Consider the following 17,775-nt stretch of genomic DNA (forward strand, 5'->3'; position numbering starts at 1 on the left):
CAGTCAAATCAGATGAAGATTTAGTTTCAGAAAACAAATAGTTTGTTCATTAATTTTAGTTGTGAACTCATTTTAAGCAAACAAATGTTTTAAAATGTAGAGATTGTGTTAAGATAAAAATATAGAAAGCAAGACAGAGTGCTATAAGATAAAGACAGCTAAATAAATAAGCAAATATGAAAAGTGCTTATTACTGTAAGACTTCCGGGTCTCATGACTCGAATTGCTTAGGGCCCCCAAATCACCTAATCCAGCCCTGCTCATAACAAACAATCATCATGATCACGGTACAAAGTGTAGAGTAAACAATGTTATTAACACTATGAGCTGTATTTGTTAAAATAAATGTTAAATTATTGTGTGTTTCATTAGACAAACTGTTGAGATGATGAAAACACGCAGTCTTATACGTTTTAGTTAAATTGTGATTCTCTGTGCTGAACATTGCCCCCTTGTGTTGTCTATGATCACTTACTGAGGAGAGACGTGACCCTGCACCACAAAAGCACTTTTTTACTTCTTTTGGTTTGAGCACATGCTTTTTAAAATGATTGAGTTGTTGAAACTTTGACCTACACATGAAAAAAACATATTGTTTAAATAAAGTTATTTTTTAAATTATAATTGTATTCTAACCTGAAACTGAAGATCGTCCTAAAAAGAGATTTATTGCGCTATATTGGGATAATTTGTAATTTGATGTGCACAAAAGAAGAAAAACACAGTAGTGTTTACTTTAAATTCTCGTAAGAAGTTTAGTATTTGTATTTTTTCTAACTTGGAATTGAAGATTAAATCAAAAAACTATTCAGCACTCTTCAATGTTGAAATTTTGTAGTTCAATGTCCACAAAAACACAATATTGTTCATTTCAAATTCTCATAGAAACTTTTCTTTTTTACTTAAATTAAAGATCACTCAAAATAAAAAAAACATTTGTTAAATATCAGCATGCGTGTATGGACATTTACTGAGTTTATTATCGACAGATCTGTGTTTAAGTAAAACAATTCGGCTAGTTTAGATTTTTATGTTTTAAATTCAGACATCAAATATTGCAAATAAAGTTTTGGTCTAGTTAGTTCAGCACACTACAGACAGCATGATCATATCTGACTGAACAGAGTCTCCTAATTCCTCCAGTGTCTGTGTTCATTCATTCATTTTCCTTCAGCTTAGTCCCTTTATTCATCAGGGGTCGCCACAGGGGAATGAATCGCCAAAATATCCAGCATATGTTTTACACAGCAGATGCCCATCCAGCTGCAACCCAGTACTGAGAAACATCCACACACTCTCACATGCACAAACACACTGGCCAATTTAGTTTATTCAATTCACATAAACCACATGTCATTGGACTGTGGGGGAAACCCATGCCAACACATGGAGAACATTCAAACTCCACACAGAAATGTCAACTGGCCCTGCTGGTACTCGAACCAGCGACCTTCTTGCTGTGAAGTTACAGTGCTAACCACTGAGTCACTGTGCTGCCCTTGGTTTGAACATTTACATTTTAGTGAAACTAGTAAAGACAAAAAAAAACTGCTGTAATTGCGTATAAAATAACTTTATTGTTTAGGATTTATTTAACACCTTCCCCTGTTTTCCTCTAAGTGGTCTAGAAACTGTACATTTGTCAACTGTAGACTAGCTTGTGTGTGTGTGTGTGTGTGTGTGTGTGTGTGTCTTCAGCTCGTACAGCTTCACACAGAGCCTCACAGATGCAGCAGAGGAAGCTCAGGATCAGGATCTGTTCTCCTCAGTTCCTCTGCCCCTCCTGCTCTCCTTCTACAAATCATTGACAGCGTTTATCTACACTGAACCTGACAATGCAACCCAAGCCATGACTGCTGGATTCAGATAAGTGTAATGTCACTGGCCACCTGTGCAGTGCAACCAGGGATGGCTCTCAATGTCAGCTAAACTGGGTCGATCAGCCGGTGCTGCACTGAGACACCAGCGAATCAGCTGACGGCACTCTGTTACACACAACACCGTCTTCAGAAACACACAACAACACACTTCTGCTCGCTCACTAGGCTATCTCTGAATGTGTCTGAATCTCTTACCTGTTGACAAGCTCCTAGGGAAGGTCAGTCTGCTTCTGGACGTGACCCTCTGTGCGCCTCTGAATGGGAAACGGTCACACAGGATGTTGTAGAGCGTCACTCCTACTGACCAGACTGTAGCTGGAGTCGCATGGTAGCGATGTCTACGAAACCACTCAGGAGGAGCGTATGCAGGAGTGCCTGAGAGACATAAGAAGACCACAAACATCTGCTCAACATTCTCCAGTACAGACAAATTCCCTTTAGTGGATCAGCAGAAGTTCACAAACATCAACAGAACGTTTCCTTCTGTAACTCAAACTCACCTGCAAAGTATTTGTAGGCCGAGCGCTTCAGCACATCTCCACAGCCGAAGTCCAGCAGCTTGATGTCCTGGGACTCTGTGGAGATCAGGAGGTTTTCTGGTTTGACGTCCCGGTGCAGGACGCCACGGCTCTCGCAGTGTTTAAGGGCCGCAATCAGCTGCACCAGCACTTTCTTTGCAAGACGCTCATCCAGACAGCCGTTCTCCTCACAGAAGCTCTGGAGATCTTGGCAAGGATCCGGTCGCTCCAGGATCAGGATGTAGCGCCTGGGATGGTCAAACCAGTCCAGCAGCTGCAGGACACTGGGGCAGGCAGGAGCTGACGTGACACGGGTCATCAATGCCACCTCCAGCAGCAGCCGACCCTGACCATCCTGCAGGACAAACCCTCCATTATATCCAGAACTCAATCAAACACAGCAAACACAACAGATTCACATCAAAACACACAACTTTCAGTCGCTCTGGGGTCCGGTCCTTCGACACGTACTTGATGGCCACCTGCAGACAGGAAAAGCAGAGTAAATCACACCTGCCTGATTGTGACACATGACATTTACTGACAGCAACATTTCTAAAGCATGTCTGAACAAAGGAGGGAAGAAAATCTCTTACTGGCAGTCCATCAGACCTGCGCATCCCAGCAAACACAGAGCCGAATCCACCTCGTCCCAGCAACGGGCCCTTCAGGTACAAGTCTGCAACACAGAAGAGCACAAGAAATGAAGAAAAGAGAGAAAGAGAAAACATGCTGCGGTCTCTTCAATGACAAATCATTTCCTAACTGAGCCATAAGATCTAGAAGATGAGCTGTGCTGACCTCTGCGAGAGCGTTTGGCTGGTCTGCTGGACGAGGTGGACAGTGTTTGCTGGCTGCTGCTCTGCCTTTTCCTCTTGCTGTTCCTCTGGTCTGTGGATGCAGAATCAGCCAAATGTGAAGGCAGAGGAGCCAAAAAACCAGGAAGCTCAGTGGTGCAGTCCCGTGTATCTTCTGAATATCAAAACATTTTTAATGAATCTTTTTTGTTAACTTCTGTAATCCTTTTCATATTAGTCAAACATCATACAGCATCATACAGTGATATACAATGACAAACAAATGAAAGATTAAAAACACTCACCTCCTCTTTCTTCACCCATGTGGGACATGGACAATCTCCTCCAACCTGCAATAAAACAGACAAATACAGACAAATATAAAAAAATAAATGTAAAACAAAGTAAAGAAAAAGAAGAAGAAGAAGAAGAAGAAGAAGAAGAAGAAGAAGAAGAAGGAATGAAAAAAAGAGCAACAAAAATGTGTTTAAAAAAATATTCAGAAAAATAACTAAAATAAAGATGATTAGAGAATTTGTGCTCTTTAAAATAAGTCTTTTTCTCTCAGAAATCTCAGGAATCGCACAGAAATGCTCTGCAAAGTCGCCTCGTCTCTCAACCAACAGATTGCGATGGGTTTGATTGTTTTTATATGCGGTCAGAAATCATACAATAACACGCGTTGCTATAGCAACTAATAATGGCGTGACCTTGCGTGCCTGAGATATTTTTTTATTTTCATGAATACAATTCATGCAGTTATTCGATTTCCTAAATCTTAATTATTAATAATAATTAATTAAAAGCTCTTGTTATAAAAATAAATAACTATCATTGTAATAGGCCTATCAGCTTTGAGTAAAACTTGATAGCGTCACCACCGACATTAGCAGCAGAGAAATCTTTAACGAAAATCACACAGAAATTCAAGAATAAAGTTTTTAATAAACATTACCAAACAAACGAGCTCTTCTATAAATGTAACTTACTATAATGAAGAAGTGGACAAAGATGAAATTGTTCTCCATTCGGGAGATCTACAGGAATCATAAACTGTTTTCAGAAAAGATATTGTATTATTTTCTGAGGAACACATTTCTAGGAGTTTATTTACGCTAAATTTCATGCTATTGCCGAATCACGCTGAAGCAGGGCATTAAGAAAGGTCATGTGACTGACGTCCCTGACGTCACTCCTTGCGTAGTAAATGTATGGCCAACGCACAATTTAGGTATATTAATGAATTTTATTTTTAAATAAAATAAATTGTATAATAAACAACAATAATATTAAATTAAATAAGGCTTTTAGTATTTCATTTCATTTAATTTCGATAGCTTAATCAGTGTATGGTGATGACGCAGTATTGATGAAAGCTGATTGGCCAATTGAAAATTACCCCGGAAATTAAATTTTTTTACATTTTTAATTTAATAACAAGAGCTTTTAATTAGAACTAATCGGATTTATACCCCTTTTTGGCTATTTGTATTTTACAATTTTAGTTGCTATAGCAACGCGAGTTATGGTATGAATTCTGACTGCATATAAAAACAATCAAACCCATCGCAATCTGTTGGTTGAGAGACGAGGCGACTTTGCAGAGCATTTCTGTGCGATTCCTGAGATTTCTGAAGCTGTTGGAGGATTTCTGAGAGAAGAAGACTTATTTTAAAGAGCACAATTTCTCTAATCATCTTTTTTTCGTTATTTTTCTGATTATTTTTTTAATACAATTTTGTTGCTGTTTTTTCATTCCTTCGTCTTCTTCTTCTTCTTCTTCTTCTTCTTCTTCTTCTTCTCCTTCTTGTTCTTCTTTACTTTGTTTTACATTTATTTTCATATTTGTCTGTTTTTGTCTGTTTTATTGCAGGTTGGAGGAGATTGTCCATGTCCCACATGGGTGAAGAAAGAGGAGGTGAGTGTTTTTAATCTTTCATTTGTTTGTCATTGTATATCACTGTATGATGCTGTATGATGTTTGACTAATATGAAAAGGATTACAGAAGTTAACAAAAAAGATTCATTAAAAATGTTTTGATATACAGAAGATACACGGGACTGCACCACTGAGCTTCCTGGTTTTTTGGCTCCTCTGCCTTCACATTTGGCTAATTCTGCATCCACAGACCAGAGGAACAGCAAGAGGAAAAGGCAGAGCAGCAGCCAGCAAACACTGTCCACCTCGTCCAGCAGACCAGCCAAACGCTCTCGCAGAGGTCAGCACAGCTCATCTTTTAGATCTTATGGCTCAGTTAGGAAATGATTTGTCATTGAAGAGACCGCAGCATGTTTTCTCTTTCTCTCTTTTCTTCATTTCTTGTGCTCTTCTGTGTTGCAGACTTGTACCTGAAGGGCCCGTTGCTGGGACGAGGTGGATTCGGCTCTGTGTTTGCTGGGATGCGCAGGTCTGATGGACTGCCAGTAAGAGATTTTCTTCCCTCCTTTGTTCAGACATGCTTTAGAAATGTTGCTGTCAGTAAATGTCATGTGTCACAATCAGGCAGGTGTGATTTACTCTGCTTTTCCTGTCTGCAGGTGGCCATCAAGTACGTGTCGAAGGACCGGACCCCCGAGCGACTGAAAGTTGTATGTTTTGATGTGAATCTGTTGTGTTTGCTGTGTTTGATTCAGTTCTGGATATAATGGAGGGTTTGTCCTGCAGGATGGTCAGGGTCGGCTGCCGCTGGAGGTGGCATTGATGACCCGTGTCACGTCAGCTCCTGCCTGCCCCAGTGTCCTGCAGCTGCTGGACTGGTTTGACCGTCCCAGACGCTACATCCTGATCCTGGAGCGACCGGATCCTTGCCAAGATCTCCAGAGCTTCTGTGAGGAGAACGGCTGTCTGGATGAGCGTCTGGCCAAGAAAGTGCTGGTGCAGCTGATCGAGGCCCTAAAACACTGCGAGAGCCGCGGCGTCCTGCACCGGGACGTCAAACCAGAAAACCTGCTGATCTCCACAGAGTCCCAGGACATCAAGCTGCTGGACTTCGGCTGTGGAGATCTGCTGAAGCGATCGGCCTACAAATACTTTGCAGGTGAGTTTGAGTTACAGAAGGAAACGTTCTGTTGATGTTTGTGAACTTCTGCTGATCCACTAAAGGGAATTTGTCTGTACTGGAGCATGTTGAGCAGATGTTTGTGGTCTTCTTATGTCTCTCAGGCACTCCTGCATACGCTCCTCCTGAGTGGTTTCGTAGACATCGCTACCATGCGACTCCAGCTACAGTCTGGTCAGTAGGAGTGACGCTCTACAACATCCTGTGTGACCGTTTCCCATTCAGAGGCGCACAGAGGGTCACGTCCAGAAGCAGACTGACCTTCCCTAGGAGCTTGTCAACAGGTAAGAGATTCAGACACATTCAGAGATAGCCTGGCGAGCGAGCAGAAGTGTGTTGTTGTGTGTTTCTGAAGACGGTGTTGTGTGTAACAGAGTGCCGTCAGCTGATTCGCTGGTGTCTCAGTGCAGCACCGGCTGATCGACCCAGTTTAGCTGACATTGAGAGCCATCCCTGGTTGCACTGCACAGGTGGCCAGTGACATTACACTTATCTGAATCCAGCAGTCATGGCTTGGGTTGCATTGTCAGGTTCAGTGTAGATAAACGCTGTCAATGATTTGTAGAAGGAGAGCAGGAGGGGCAGAGGAACTGAGGAGAACAGATCCTGATCCTGAGCTTCCTCTGCTGCATCTGTGAGGCTCTGTGTGAAGCTGTACGAGCTGAAGACACACACACACACACACACACACACACACACACACACACACACACACACACACACACACACACACAAGCTAGTCTACAGTAGACAAATGTACAGTTTCTAGACCACTTAGAGAAAAACGGGGACAGATGTTAAATAAATCATAAACAATAAAGTTATTTTATACGCAATTACAGCAGTTTTTTTTGTCTTTACTGGTTTCACTAAAATGTAAATGTTCAAACCAAGGGCAGCACAGTGATTCAGTGGTTAGCACTGTAACCTCACAGCAAGAAGGTTGCTGGTTCGAGTACCAGCAGGGCCAGTTGGCATTTCTGTGTGGAGTTTGAAAGTTCTCCATGTGTTGGCATGGGTTTCCCCCACAGTTCAATGACATGTGGTTTATGTGAATTGAATAAACTAAATTGGCTATAGTGTGTTTGTGCATGTGAGAGTGTGTGGATGTTTCTCAGTACTGGGTTGAAGCTGGATGGGCATCTGCTGTGTAAAACATATGCTGGATATTTTGGCGGTTCATTCCCCTGTGGCGACCCCTGATGAATAAAGGGACTAAGCTGAAGGAAAATGAATGAATAAACACAGACACTGGAGGAATTAGGAGACTCTGTTCAGTCAGATATGATCATGCTGTCTGTAGTGTGCTGAACTAACTAGACCAAAACTTTATTTGCAATATTTGATGTCTGAATTTAAAACATAAAAATCTAAACTAGCTGAATTGTTTTACTTAAACACAGATCTGTCGATAATAAACTCAGTAAATGTCCGTACACGCATGCTGATATTTAACAAATGTTTTTTTTATTTTGAGTGATCTTCAATTTTAGGTAAAAAAGAAAAGTTTCTATGAGAATTTGAAATGAACAATATTGTGTTTTTGTGGACATTGAACTACAAAATTTCAACATTGAAGAGTGCTGAATAGTTTTTTGATATAATCTTCAATTCAAAGTTAGAAAAAATACAAATACTAAACTTCTTACGAGAATTTAAAGTAAACACTACTGTGTTTTTCTTCTTTTGTGCACATCAAATTGCAAATTATCCCAATATAGCGCAATAAATCTCTTTTTAGGACGATCTTCAGTTTCAGGTTAGAATACAATTATAATTTTGAAAATCATTTAAAATGTACATTTTGTTTTTTCATGTGTAGGTCAAAGTTTCAACAGCTCAATCATTTTAAAAAGCATGTGCTCAAACTAAAAGAAGTAAAAAAGTGCTTTTGTGGTGCAGGGTCACGTCTCTCCTCAGTAAGTGATCATAGACAACACAGGGGGGCAATGTTCAGCACAGAGAATCACAATTTAACTAAAACGTATAAGACTGCGTGTTTTTCATCATCTCAACAGTTTGTCTAATGAAACACACAATAATTTAACATTTATTTTAACAAATACAGCTCATAGTGTTAATAACATTGTTTACGCTTCACTTTGTACCGTGATCATGATGATTGTTTGTTATGAGCAGGGCTGGATTTGGTGATTTTGGGGCCCTAAGCAATTCGAGTCATGAGACCCGGAAGTCCTTCAGTAATAAGCACTTTTCATATTTGCTTATTTATTTAGCTGTCTTTATCTTATATCACTCTGTCTTCCTTTCTTTATTTTTATCTGAACACAATCTCTACATTTTTAAAAGATTTGTTTGCTTAAAATGAGTTCACAACTAAAAATAATGAAGAAACTATTTGTTTTCTAAAACTAAATTTTCATCTGATTTGATTGCTGGACTGATCCATGATTGGGGGTGGGGGGACACAATTGCACACATGTACTGATTAAAGTAAATTTGTATTTGTTAGAGCCTTATCCTACAAAATACGACAGGAAACAAGATTATATATAATTTATAGAAACTGTTATTAGTATTTATTGTTGGCCTCCAGACTTCTCTGGGGCCCTAACTTCAGCTGCTTACTTCGCCTATTGGTTTAATCCACTTTAAACCCTGCTGTTGTCATTACTAAAGATATTAAGTCAATATAACTTGATATTAATAAAAATACCAAGTTTTGGCATCAAATGTGTGTTTAACTTACTCATTAGGCAGCAAAAAACTTTAATTCATATTGTAAGTTCTCTGAACTTAACATTTTAATTTCTTTAAATGATTCACCATGTCTCTGTTTAAAATGATTGGTAGTGCTTGAGATTCTGCCTTGACAACCGCGCTGATTGGTCAATATATGTTATTTGACTCAAGGTGGTCATTTTGCTTGTGATGCTGAATTCTCCTGAAGCGCAGCAGGACAGAGGCACTACCTGAACCCATCTGACGAAAGAGAAAAGTTAAATTAGTTAGTAGATATTTAAATGCTGATATACATTTTTCTTAATTGATATACACGCTGGGGCAACACAGTGACTCCGTGGTTAGCATTGTCGACTCACAGTAAAAGGTCACTGGTTCGATTCACGGCTGGGCCAGTTAGCCCTTGTATTTTAAGTTATCTGTGCTTAAAAATTTAATTTAATGAAGAGACCACATTTGGTCAACTCAATTAATTGAATTGTAGAGTTGTAGATTTGAGTATTCTCAACTTATTAGTGTTTACAGTGTGAGTCAAAGAGTCATTCTGTGATGCTGCAGTGATGCTGAGTAAATAAGAGATCAGCTAAATCATCTAATAAGTAAAAATACAATTCCATACATATTCAAGTATAAATCACTGGCGCAGAAAACAAACAAAACCTACGTGAGACCAAGAGACTTTATTAAAAGAAAAATCATGAAATTAAGTCATACAATGCGTCATTCAGCAGCAATCATAACTTAAAGATTGTAGTCAGTTCTTGTTTTCTTAGACCTAAAATAAATGATTATCTTTGCAAAATGCATGATCTATTTTGTATATGGTGACATAACCTGTTATATGATGTTATACTGGATAAAGACTGCCAAGGGTGTTAAGACATTCAGAATAACACTATTTCAGACTCAGAATCTGGACATGATTATACAATTATAAGTCACTGGAGCAAAATTAACTGTCTTTAGAAATAGAAATGACAGAAGCAAATAAAGATTAAACAATCAGGCCCTTCTGAAGGCTGAAATAAATCATTAAACACTGACTATCATCTGGTTTGTAATCAATAACTATTTTCAGACCAAAGAATATCATGCGCTGAATGAAACAAACTGTGTTACAAAGAATAAATTAAGAATAAATGTCACCTTCAAATGTAAAACATCATTTTGTTTCCTATAAAAAGCGATTAGTTACTTTAATGAAGGGATCAAAACCGCTGCCTTAAAAGTGACCAATTGACTTCCCTTAAAAATATGAGGACCTATTAAGTTGACTTAACTTACCTATTTATAGTCAACTAATTGCTTTTTACAGCGTAATTAAAATGAGATTTCATTTTCTCAAAATCACAACATTCATGACTGCCCGTTTCGCCACTTACAAATTTAAAATGAAACATATTTTCATACAATTTATTGCTCACATTACATGTATGATAACTTAAATACATTTGAATATACTGTATAACATGAATAAAACAATTAGTTTGAAATAAATAAGAGTAATAACCGCTAGACATTCAGCATGCTAAGTTTCTGTGCTATAACTCTAAACTAGATTTAATTAAGAATTATTCTTTCCTGCAACTGCATTTTCAAAAAAAATAAAAATGTTATCCTGGCAATACTGACCACCACCAAATTCAACCACACTGCTAAGAAAAAAAAAACTGCTGCTGCCCCTACTGCTGTCACCGACTCGGTCCCAGTCATTCCCCTCGCTGGCCAGCAGAGGCCGCCATCTCCGTACTTCTAAGCATTACATCATCCACTTAAACTGATCTAGCACACCTGAACTGAATCTAGCTAACGACCCACGTACCCTTTATAAGCCAGCTCCAAACGCTCAGTCCATCCGAAGTCTTGTTTAGCCCCGGCCAACATTTCTGAGCAGTATTCCTGCGTGTTTCCTTGTGTATTACTCCAGCTAGTGGTGGGCAAAGCGAGGCTTCGTGAAACACTGAAACTATCGAAGCAAATGTGTCGAAGCTTCGAAACGTTTCGAAACACCACTCTACGGTGACACCTAGTGGTCATTTTATTTGTATTTCACTGAAACAGCTTCAGCAAAGAACAGTTGAGCAAATTGATGTATCAAACCTCACTTTGTAGCCTCGAATCATCAGATGGTTTAGTCGAGCGGTTAGAGTACGTGACTACCATGCGGGAAAAATGGGTTCGAAATCAGACTATCACTAGTGTGTTGAATTGCTTTAATACCAGTTGGTAATGCTTTGTTATTGTATCGTTTTGTTTTAACATTGCTCTGACATACGAATAAACATTTGTAAATAAATTTGTATTTTGTTCATATAACAGGGTTGTTACTAGATCAGATACAGTTGTGGCCAGAAGTTAACAATAATTATTTATATTATTAATTAAATTTCCTATTGTATTTTATTAACGTCTATCCAAAACCTAAACCCATCACAGTACTGTAAAAATATGAATTATTGTTTTACAGTGTTACAAAAATGATGCTAAATTGATGGTGTATCCGCAGCTGTATCCTATCTAGGCTACACCATAAAACAGTAACATGATTAAAATTCATAAAATCATGATTTTGGAGTATTTGTAATAGTCGAGATTCGAACCCAAAATAAATTCGAATAACAATTCCAAAGTGCACACGAACGGTCCACTAAACCATACAAGTCGAAAACTGACCAAAGATAATGCCAGTGAAATGCAGATTCTCCGGGTCTTGAAACGCCTCTGAAATGATCGACGCTTTGACGCTTTTGTCACGTGACCAAGTGTTTCGAAACACTTTAGTCACGTGACCTGGGTGTTTCGGATCATGCTTCGGTACAGTGTTTCGAAACACTTGCGCTTCGGGATCTCGACACTGTGTCGAAACATCAGTTTCACGTCAGCCATCCCTAACTCCAGCCTGTTCTTGACTCTGCTTCGCCTTCTGCCTGCCCACGACCCACGCATTATTATACGGACTCTGATACTCGCCGCCTGCCCACGAACCACGCCTGTTATACGGACTCTGATACTCGCTGCCTGCCCACGACCCAAGCCTGATTCATGGACTCTGATGCTTGCAGCCAGCCCTTGATCTATGCCTGGTAACACTCTCTGTGTCTACTCACTGCCAGTCTTTATTCATCATAGACTGTTATTGTTGTGTGTTTGCACGTTAGTGCATATTGTGTGTGTGAATAAGAGCGGGACTAATAAATACTGCATAATGGATCCCTCCGTGTCAGTCTCCTCGTTACAACTGCTATGTTAACTACTAACACTACTACTACTACTACTAATAATAATTTTCCTAAATAAAAATCAGTATAGAATTATTTTTGAAGACAAGATAGAAACATTGGTTTAGTGAGGATCATTAAAAAGTGAGCTTTAGCTTTAAAAATAAATCTGTAATAATAAAAGATTGTTGTAATTTTACTTTATTTATTCATCAATTAAATTCAGCCTTGGTATCTATAACACTTTTCTTTAAACTTTTGCATTCCTTTACATTTGATTACAGTATTTTTTAAAATAAATATATTAAGTACATTTAATTCAGAACTTACACACATCTGTGTTTAGCATTTATTCTGTTACTTGCTTTGAATCTCATCTGGCATTTATAAGATACTGTGCCAGGCTGATGTTGGCAGGTGTTCCAGTAATGGTGATCTGGCGGTCTGATGACCCCTCCATGGCATTAGCAATTTTGATCTGAGCCCCAGACATCTGACGGATTTCATTAATTTTGGTGCCCTGACGTCCAATTATACAGCCTATTAGCTGAAAATATAAAGTAGACAGATTAAAATGAGTTCAAGGCCTGTTCTTTACATTCTTCTTTGATTAGGGGTATAACGATACATCATAATGTGAAACTGTGAAATATAAATGTGCTGATGTGCATCGCTTGTGTAAACGATAGGACTTGCAATACTGAACTTGTTTTTTTTGCAGTACTCGACTTATTGTATAAGGTATATTTCACCCAAAAAGGTCAATTCTGTTTTCCTGTATTACGCTGATAATGCTGTTTCATGGCCGTGAAATCACACGTTTGTTTACCACAGAGATATTACAGATGATACATTTGTAAATAATGTTCACTTTGTTGCACAGAGAGAGATTCCTTTGCTTCATAAGACCTCAGTGCATCGTCAGGACTTGAGTGTATCGTTACACCCCTATCTATGATACAGTTTCCCCAAAAACTGCCTCTCAAAGTTCATGAGTACTGGCCTGTGAACTGGCATCCACACCTATTAACAGAACAAATGCAGGAGAACTGAGAAATACAGAGAACATTGAACACAACATTAAGCTTGGTTAAACTGTGCAACTGTCCAAATCTGTTATAAAACACTAATAAATCTAATGGAGAATTTCCTGATTTACAGTAAAATACTGTTCATTTTTACAAAGCGACTGACATTCCAGGAGTTTCTAATGGCACTTCACATTTAACTTTTTATTCACTTTTATTTACTGATTGTTCTTAATTGTTCTTATTATAAACAGGTTCATGTTAAATTCTGTTATTAATTTTAGGTTTTTGTTGCATGTCTCAGGGATGTCATTGGCAAGCACCAAGGAATGTCATGCAGCTCACACTCCCAGGAAAGTGCCAACTTCACCCTAAAGTACTCCAGCTGACATGGGGGTGTTTTGGAGAAACTCAGGTTTACCTGTTTGCTTTAGCCAAGACCGGCCACTGCTCCGCTCAGCACAGATGCACTGGCTCACTGCTGGATTCGGACATGTGTATCAGGCAAGTTTGCGTTTCCCTAGTGAGTCTTCTTGTACAGACCCTGGGCAAGGTCAGGGAGGACGAGGAGCAGATCTTGCTGGTTGCACCACACTGGCCCACCCAGACCCGGTTTCCAGAACTCACACTCCTCGGGACAGACCCTCCCTGACAGATTCTCCTGAGAAAGGACCTTCTTTCTCAAGGAGGTTTTCTATCTGGCACTTACGTCCAGATCAGAATAAGGAGAAGGTAGTTGGAATTTTTATAGATTTAAAGAAGGCATTTGATACAATAAATGATAATATATTGGTAAACAAATGATAAAGGTTTGGTATTAGAGAAGTAGCCTTGGACTGAATAAGCAGTTATTTAAAAAATAGGCAACAGTTTATAATTTACATGAATGATCTGTGTAAGATATCAGAGTTGTTTAAGTTTATGTTATTTGCAGATGATAAAAGTATCTTTTGTTCTGGGGATAATTTACTAAAACTTATGGAGTTGATTAAAACATAAATTAATTAATTAAAATTATGGTTTGACGTAAACAAATTGTCATTAAATATAAGTAAAACAAAGGTTATGTTATTTGGAAATGCAAACAGCTGAAGAGTGAAAAGTAGCCTACACACAGATTTGCAAACCCCACCTAAAGTTACAACGTAATGGCGCCGATGACAGCGATCATGACATGTGGTGAATGTTGATCCGTGTTTTCGGAGAAGGTGCCTGAAGCTCGATGCGTTGCATTCACTGCGTGTTCAGCGCAAATGTCCGCTAAATGTGAAATCTAACACTGTACACATCATCGACAAAGAAGCTCGCCTTTGCTAAGTTTAAACTGAATCTGCGGCTCATAACAAAGAGCAGTATTGTGCCGGTGATCATCACGAGAATCCTGCTCTGCCTGCTTATAAATTGGTGCGCTGACTCGCCTGCTTTCCACAAACAGAAGAAAGAAAATCAGCTCATAACAAGACTGAGCATTTAAAATGACACAAACCCAGATCAAAACCTTTAAAGAGTGATAGAAGTGAGACTTTTATTAATTTCTATTGTCCATTGTTTCTTGAGTTACTAACTAAAAACAGTTTTGCAGCTTTCAGCCTTGAATTAAATGTTTTATTATAATCTTTTGTTTGTTTTGTAGCAGAAATATTATTTATTAGATAAAAACAATAGTGCAAAATAAATATTTCTTACTGCAATTCTTCATTTTAGTTTGATGCAAACCATGAATTTATTTATAAACTTACATTCAAGCACATTCAGGGCAGCACGATCATGAGAGATGTAATTCATTGTTAGTATTATTGTCATCATTAATATTTAATAATGATTAGACATACATGTTGGAATTATTGCACACAAATATAAATAAGTCATCTCAGCATTATTAGATAGTTGTTTCTGGTTTTTGTTAGTCCTAATTGATGTTGTTCAAATACAATCAATCCCTTAAAATACAAAAAAGTCATTAGACTGATGGAAAATGTGGGCTATTTGGAGCATACAAATCCTTTATTTTTTAAATGAAAGATACTCAAGTTCAATGATTTGGTTCAATTTAAAACAGCACAATTTATGTTTAAAGCTAGGAATGAATTACTTATAAAATACATGCAAAAGTTATTTGAAGAAAGACAAGAGGGATATAATCTGAGAGAAGAACTAAGGTTTAGGAGGTTGAAAACAAGGACAACTTTAACAAGTTTGTGTATGTCTGTCTGTGATGTGAAATTATGGAACAGTCTAGATCAGACTCCCAAACAATGTCAGGATAATAATCAATTGAAAAAGTTGTATAAATGTATATTATTAAAGGAATATAATGATGAAGGTGATTGAAAAAGGATAAAATGAGAAAGGTATGATGAAGTTTTAATTAATGGCTATTTGCAGTGAATTTTTTACTTTGGGTCTGTTACAAAATGTAAAGGTACAAATGGAATCAAACATATAATTTGTCAAAGATGCCAAAAGGATAAAATATATTTTATGAAAAAGAAGAGATCAGTAAAAGAAGAAATCAGTTTAAGTAATAGACGAATGATGTGTGTGGTAATGAAGTGGGAAAATAATAAGCTTGTGCTTCATCCCACTCCATTTTTGACCATGTTGAAATGTATTTTTTGTTAATGATGTTTTATGTATGATATTTCTGTTTGAAAATAAATAAATCAAATCAAATCTCTGAAACCTTCATGTGTGATCTATAGACATGACATAGAAACCTTAAGTGACCTGCCAGCATCGGTAGCTCACCTCTTATGACCTTTTGGGATCACTCTGTGGTCCTCTGCGCACTGCAAAGAGAGCCACTTGATTCAGTATCTTTAAGTTTTCTTTTCTTGAAGACAGCTCTGCTGATCACACTGGCTTCTATTAACAGAGTCCGGGACCTGGAGGCATTTTCTGTCAGCAAATCATGCTTGGAATTTGGGCCAGCTAACTCTCACATTGTCCTGAGACTCTGGCCTGGCTATGTGCCCAAGGTTCCTACCACTCCAGATCAGATAGTGAGACTTTAAGCATTGACCCTGGAGGAGGCTTACTTAACCCCTCCATTGCTGTGATCAGGTTGCACACTGGGTGTTTACGTGGCCCAAACAGAGCATTCTCTAGTCTGTTTTTTTTTTTCTTCTTTTTGTTTTATTTTGCTTTGTGTCTGTTTTGGCAGTCGGCAGAAGGAAAGTGCCATATCAAGCAGAGGCTGGCACACTGGGTTGTGGATGCCATCACCCTTGTGTATCATACCCAAATCAAGGTGTGTCCTCAGGGATAAGTGCACACTCAGCTAGAAGTCCCGCATCCTCCTGGGCATGAGCAGCAGAGCCTCTCTAACAGACAACTGTAGAGCTGCGGCTGGGCAACACTTAAAACATTTGTGAGATTCTACTATCTCTGAGTACACTACTATCTCTGGGGTATTGTGTGTAGAATTTAGAGGTAATAAATGAATTTGACTAATTTTGAATTAAGGTTGTAACATAAAAATGTGGTTAAAGTGAAGCGCTATGAAAACTTTCCAGATGCTCTGACTGTACTGATACTTTACATTTGTCCATGACAGGGTTGACACAATGTGAGGTTTGTTTACTGTTTTTCTACTTGCAGATTATTTGTAAAAAGTGCAGGAGCTTGACCAACATTCATTTCTTACAGTCTAAGGTCTAATTAATACAACAACTGTGGTTAAATCAAAACTCTCAAACAATTTAGTTTTATCATTTTGATGTCTCGAAGGCACTTTATAGTGAGAATGACCCTCATACAATTATATATATCCGGGTGAGTAATATGTAAGGTGGAGTAAAATGTCATGTGTAGTTAAAGGTATGTAAGTGTATGTATTTACCACCACCTACTGGAAGATTCAGATTCTTATTTTGAAGATTATTTTCATTTTAAAACATCTTTTTTTCATAAATGCAGTAAAGTACAATAAGCTGAATTGTTTTCACACATATACAATAAACTTGTCATCATTTACACATTTTGTGCCATTTAAATCAATTTCTTTCTATTGTAGATTATTTTGTGTGTTTACTTGCTTCTTTTCACATTTAACACAATGATGAATTGAACATTTTCGCTTTTTCGAGTCAATTTTATAACATTAAACATGGAATTTTCTCAATAATTTTCATTAATTTAATTCAGGATAACCAATAACTTTATAGTGGTCACTTCTTTTTATTTTTCCTCAGGATCGTAAGTTTTACATGTTTGATGAAATAATCCTTTCATTTCAATGTGTTTTAGTGAAAGTAGACTCGGCCATTTCAAGACACTGAAAACGTTTTTTTATTTTATTATTATTAAAATATTCTTTACATGAAGGTTATTAATAAATATTTGACCTATCAATATTTAATTCTTAATGTCTGCAAGACTTATTTCGTGTTACTCTATGTGTGAGTGTGTGTGTGTTATATTTATTCCAGAGAAGAGCTTACAGTAGCTTGGTCCATCTGTAACTCCGGTCATTTTAAAGTTTCTTCCAGTCATTCAGGCAACATCTTCTTTCTGGGCGTCAGGCCAATCTTCTGCTGTCCAGAATCAGGTGGTTTGTCTTGGTTGGGCATC

General features: G+C 38.0%; 2 protein-coding genes across 2 annotated transcripts; one reads left to right on the forward strand and one right to left on the reverse strand.

Annotated features, from left to right (window-relative positions):
• Nucleotides 1-1,559: 1,559 nt before the first annotated feature.
• LOC108190384 (serine/threonine-protein kinase pim-3-like) lies at nucleotides 1,560-3,819 on the reverse strand. Its single transcript, XM_073953888.1, has 9 exons — nucleotides 3,782-3,819; nucleotides 3,501-3,545; nucleotides 3,200-3,370; nucleotides 2,995-3,077; nucleotides 2,830-2,880; nucleotides 2,381-2,753; nucleotides 2,076-2,255; nucleotides 1,890-1,985; nucleotides 1,560-1,794 (listed from the first exon to the last, which is right to left on the reverse strand). Exons 2-9 carry the CDS (start codon nucleotides 3,526-3,528, stop codon nucleotides 1,766-1,768), a joined length of 1,011 nt encoding a protein of 336 aa, XP_073809989.1. The 5' UTR covers nucleotides 3,529-3,545; nucleotides 3,782-3,819; the 3' UTR covers nucleotides 1,560-1,765.
• A 951-nt stretch (nucleotides 3,820-4,770) lies between these two features.
• LOC137495940 (serine/threonine-protein kinase pim-3-like) lies at nucleotides 4,771-15,885 on the forward strand. Its single transcript, XM_073953902.1, has 8 exons — nucleotides 4,771-4,808; nucleotides 5,069-5,113; nucleotides 5,325-5,414; nucleotides 5,537-5,619; nucleotides 5,734-5,784; nucleotides 5,861-6,233; nucleotides 6,359-6,538; nucleotides 13,508-15,885. Exons 2-8 carry the CDS (start codon nucleotides 5,086-5,088, stop codon nucleotides 13,576-13,578), a joined length of 876 nt encoding a protein of 291 aa, XP_073810003.1. The 5' UTR covers nucleotides 4,771-4,808; nucleotides 5,069-5,085; the 3' UTR covers nucleotides 13,579-15,885.
• The last annotated feature ends 1,890 nt before the right edge of the window (nucleotides 15,886-17,775 follow it).

The sequence above is a fragment of the Danio rerio genome, chromosome 6 (assembly GCF_049306965.1).
Source record: "Danio rerio strain Tuebingen ecotype United States chromosome 6, GRCz12tu, whole genome shotgun sequence".
Taxonomy (NCBI): Eukaryota; Metazoa; Chordata; class Actinopteri; order Cypriniformes; family Danionidae; genus Danio; species Danio rerio.

Coding starts and splice junctions, on each gene's coding strand:
- LOC137495940 (XM_073953902.1), top strand. CDS start 5,086: ATGTCCCACATGGGTGAAGAAAGAGGAG. Junction 5,415..5,536: donor AGCCAAACGCTCTCGCAGAG/GTCAGCACAGCT, acceptor TCTGTGTTGCAG/ACTTGTACCTGAAGGGCCCG. Junction 5,785..5,860: donor CCCCCGAGCGACTGAAAGTT/GTATGTTTTGAT, acceptor TTTGTCCTGCAG/GATGGTCAGGGTCGGCTGCC.
- LOC108190384 (XM_073953888.1), bottom strand. CDS start 3,528: ATGTCCCACATGGGTGAAGAAAGAGGAG. Junction 2,256..2,380: donor GGCCTACAAATACTTTGCAG/GTGAGTTTGAGT, acceptor TATGTCTCTCAG/GCACTCCTGCATACGCTCCT. Junction 1,986..2,075: donor CCCTAGGAGCTTGTCAACAG/GTAAGAGATTCA, acceptor TGTGTGTAACAG/AGTGCCGTCAGCTGATTCGC.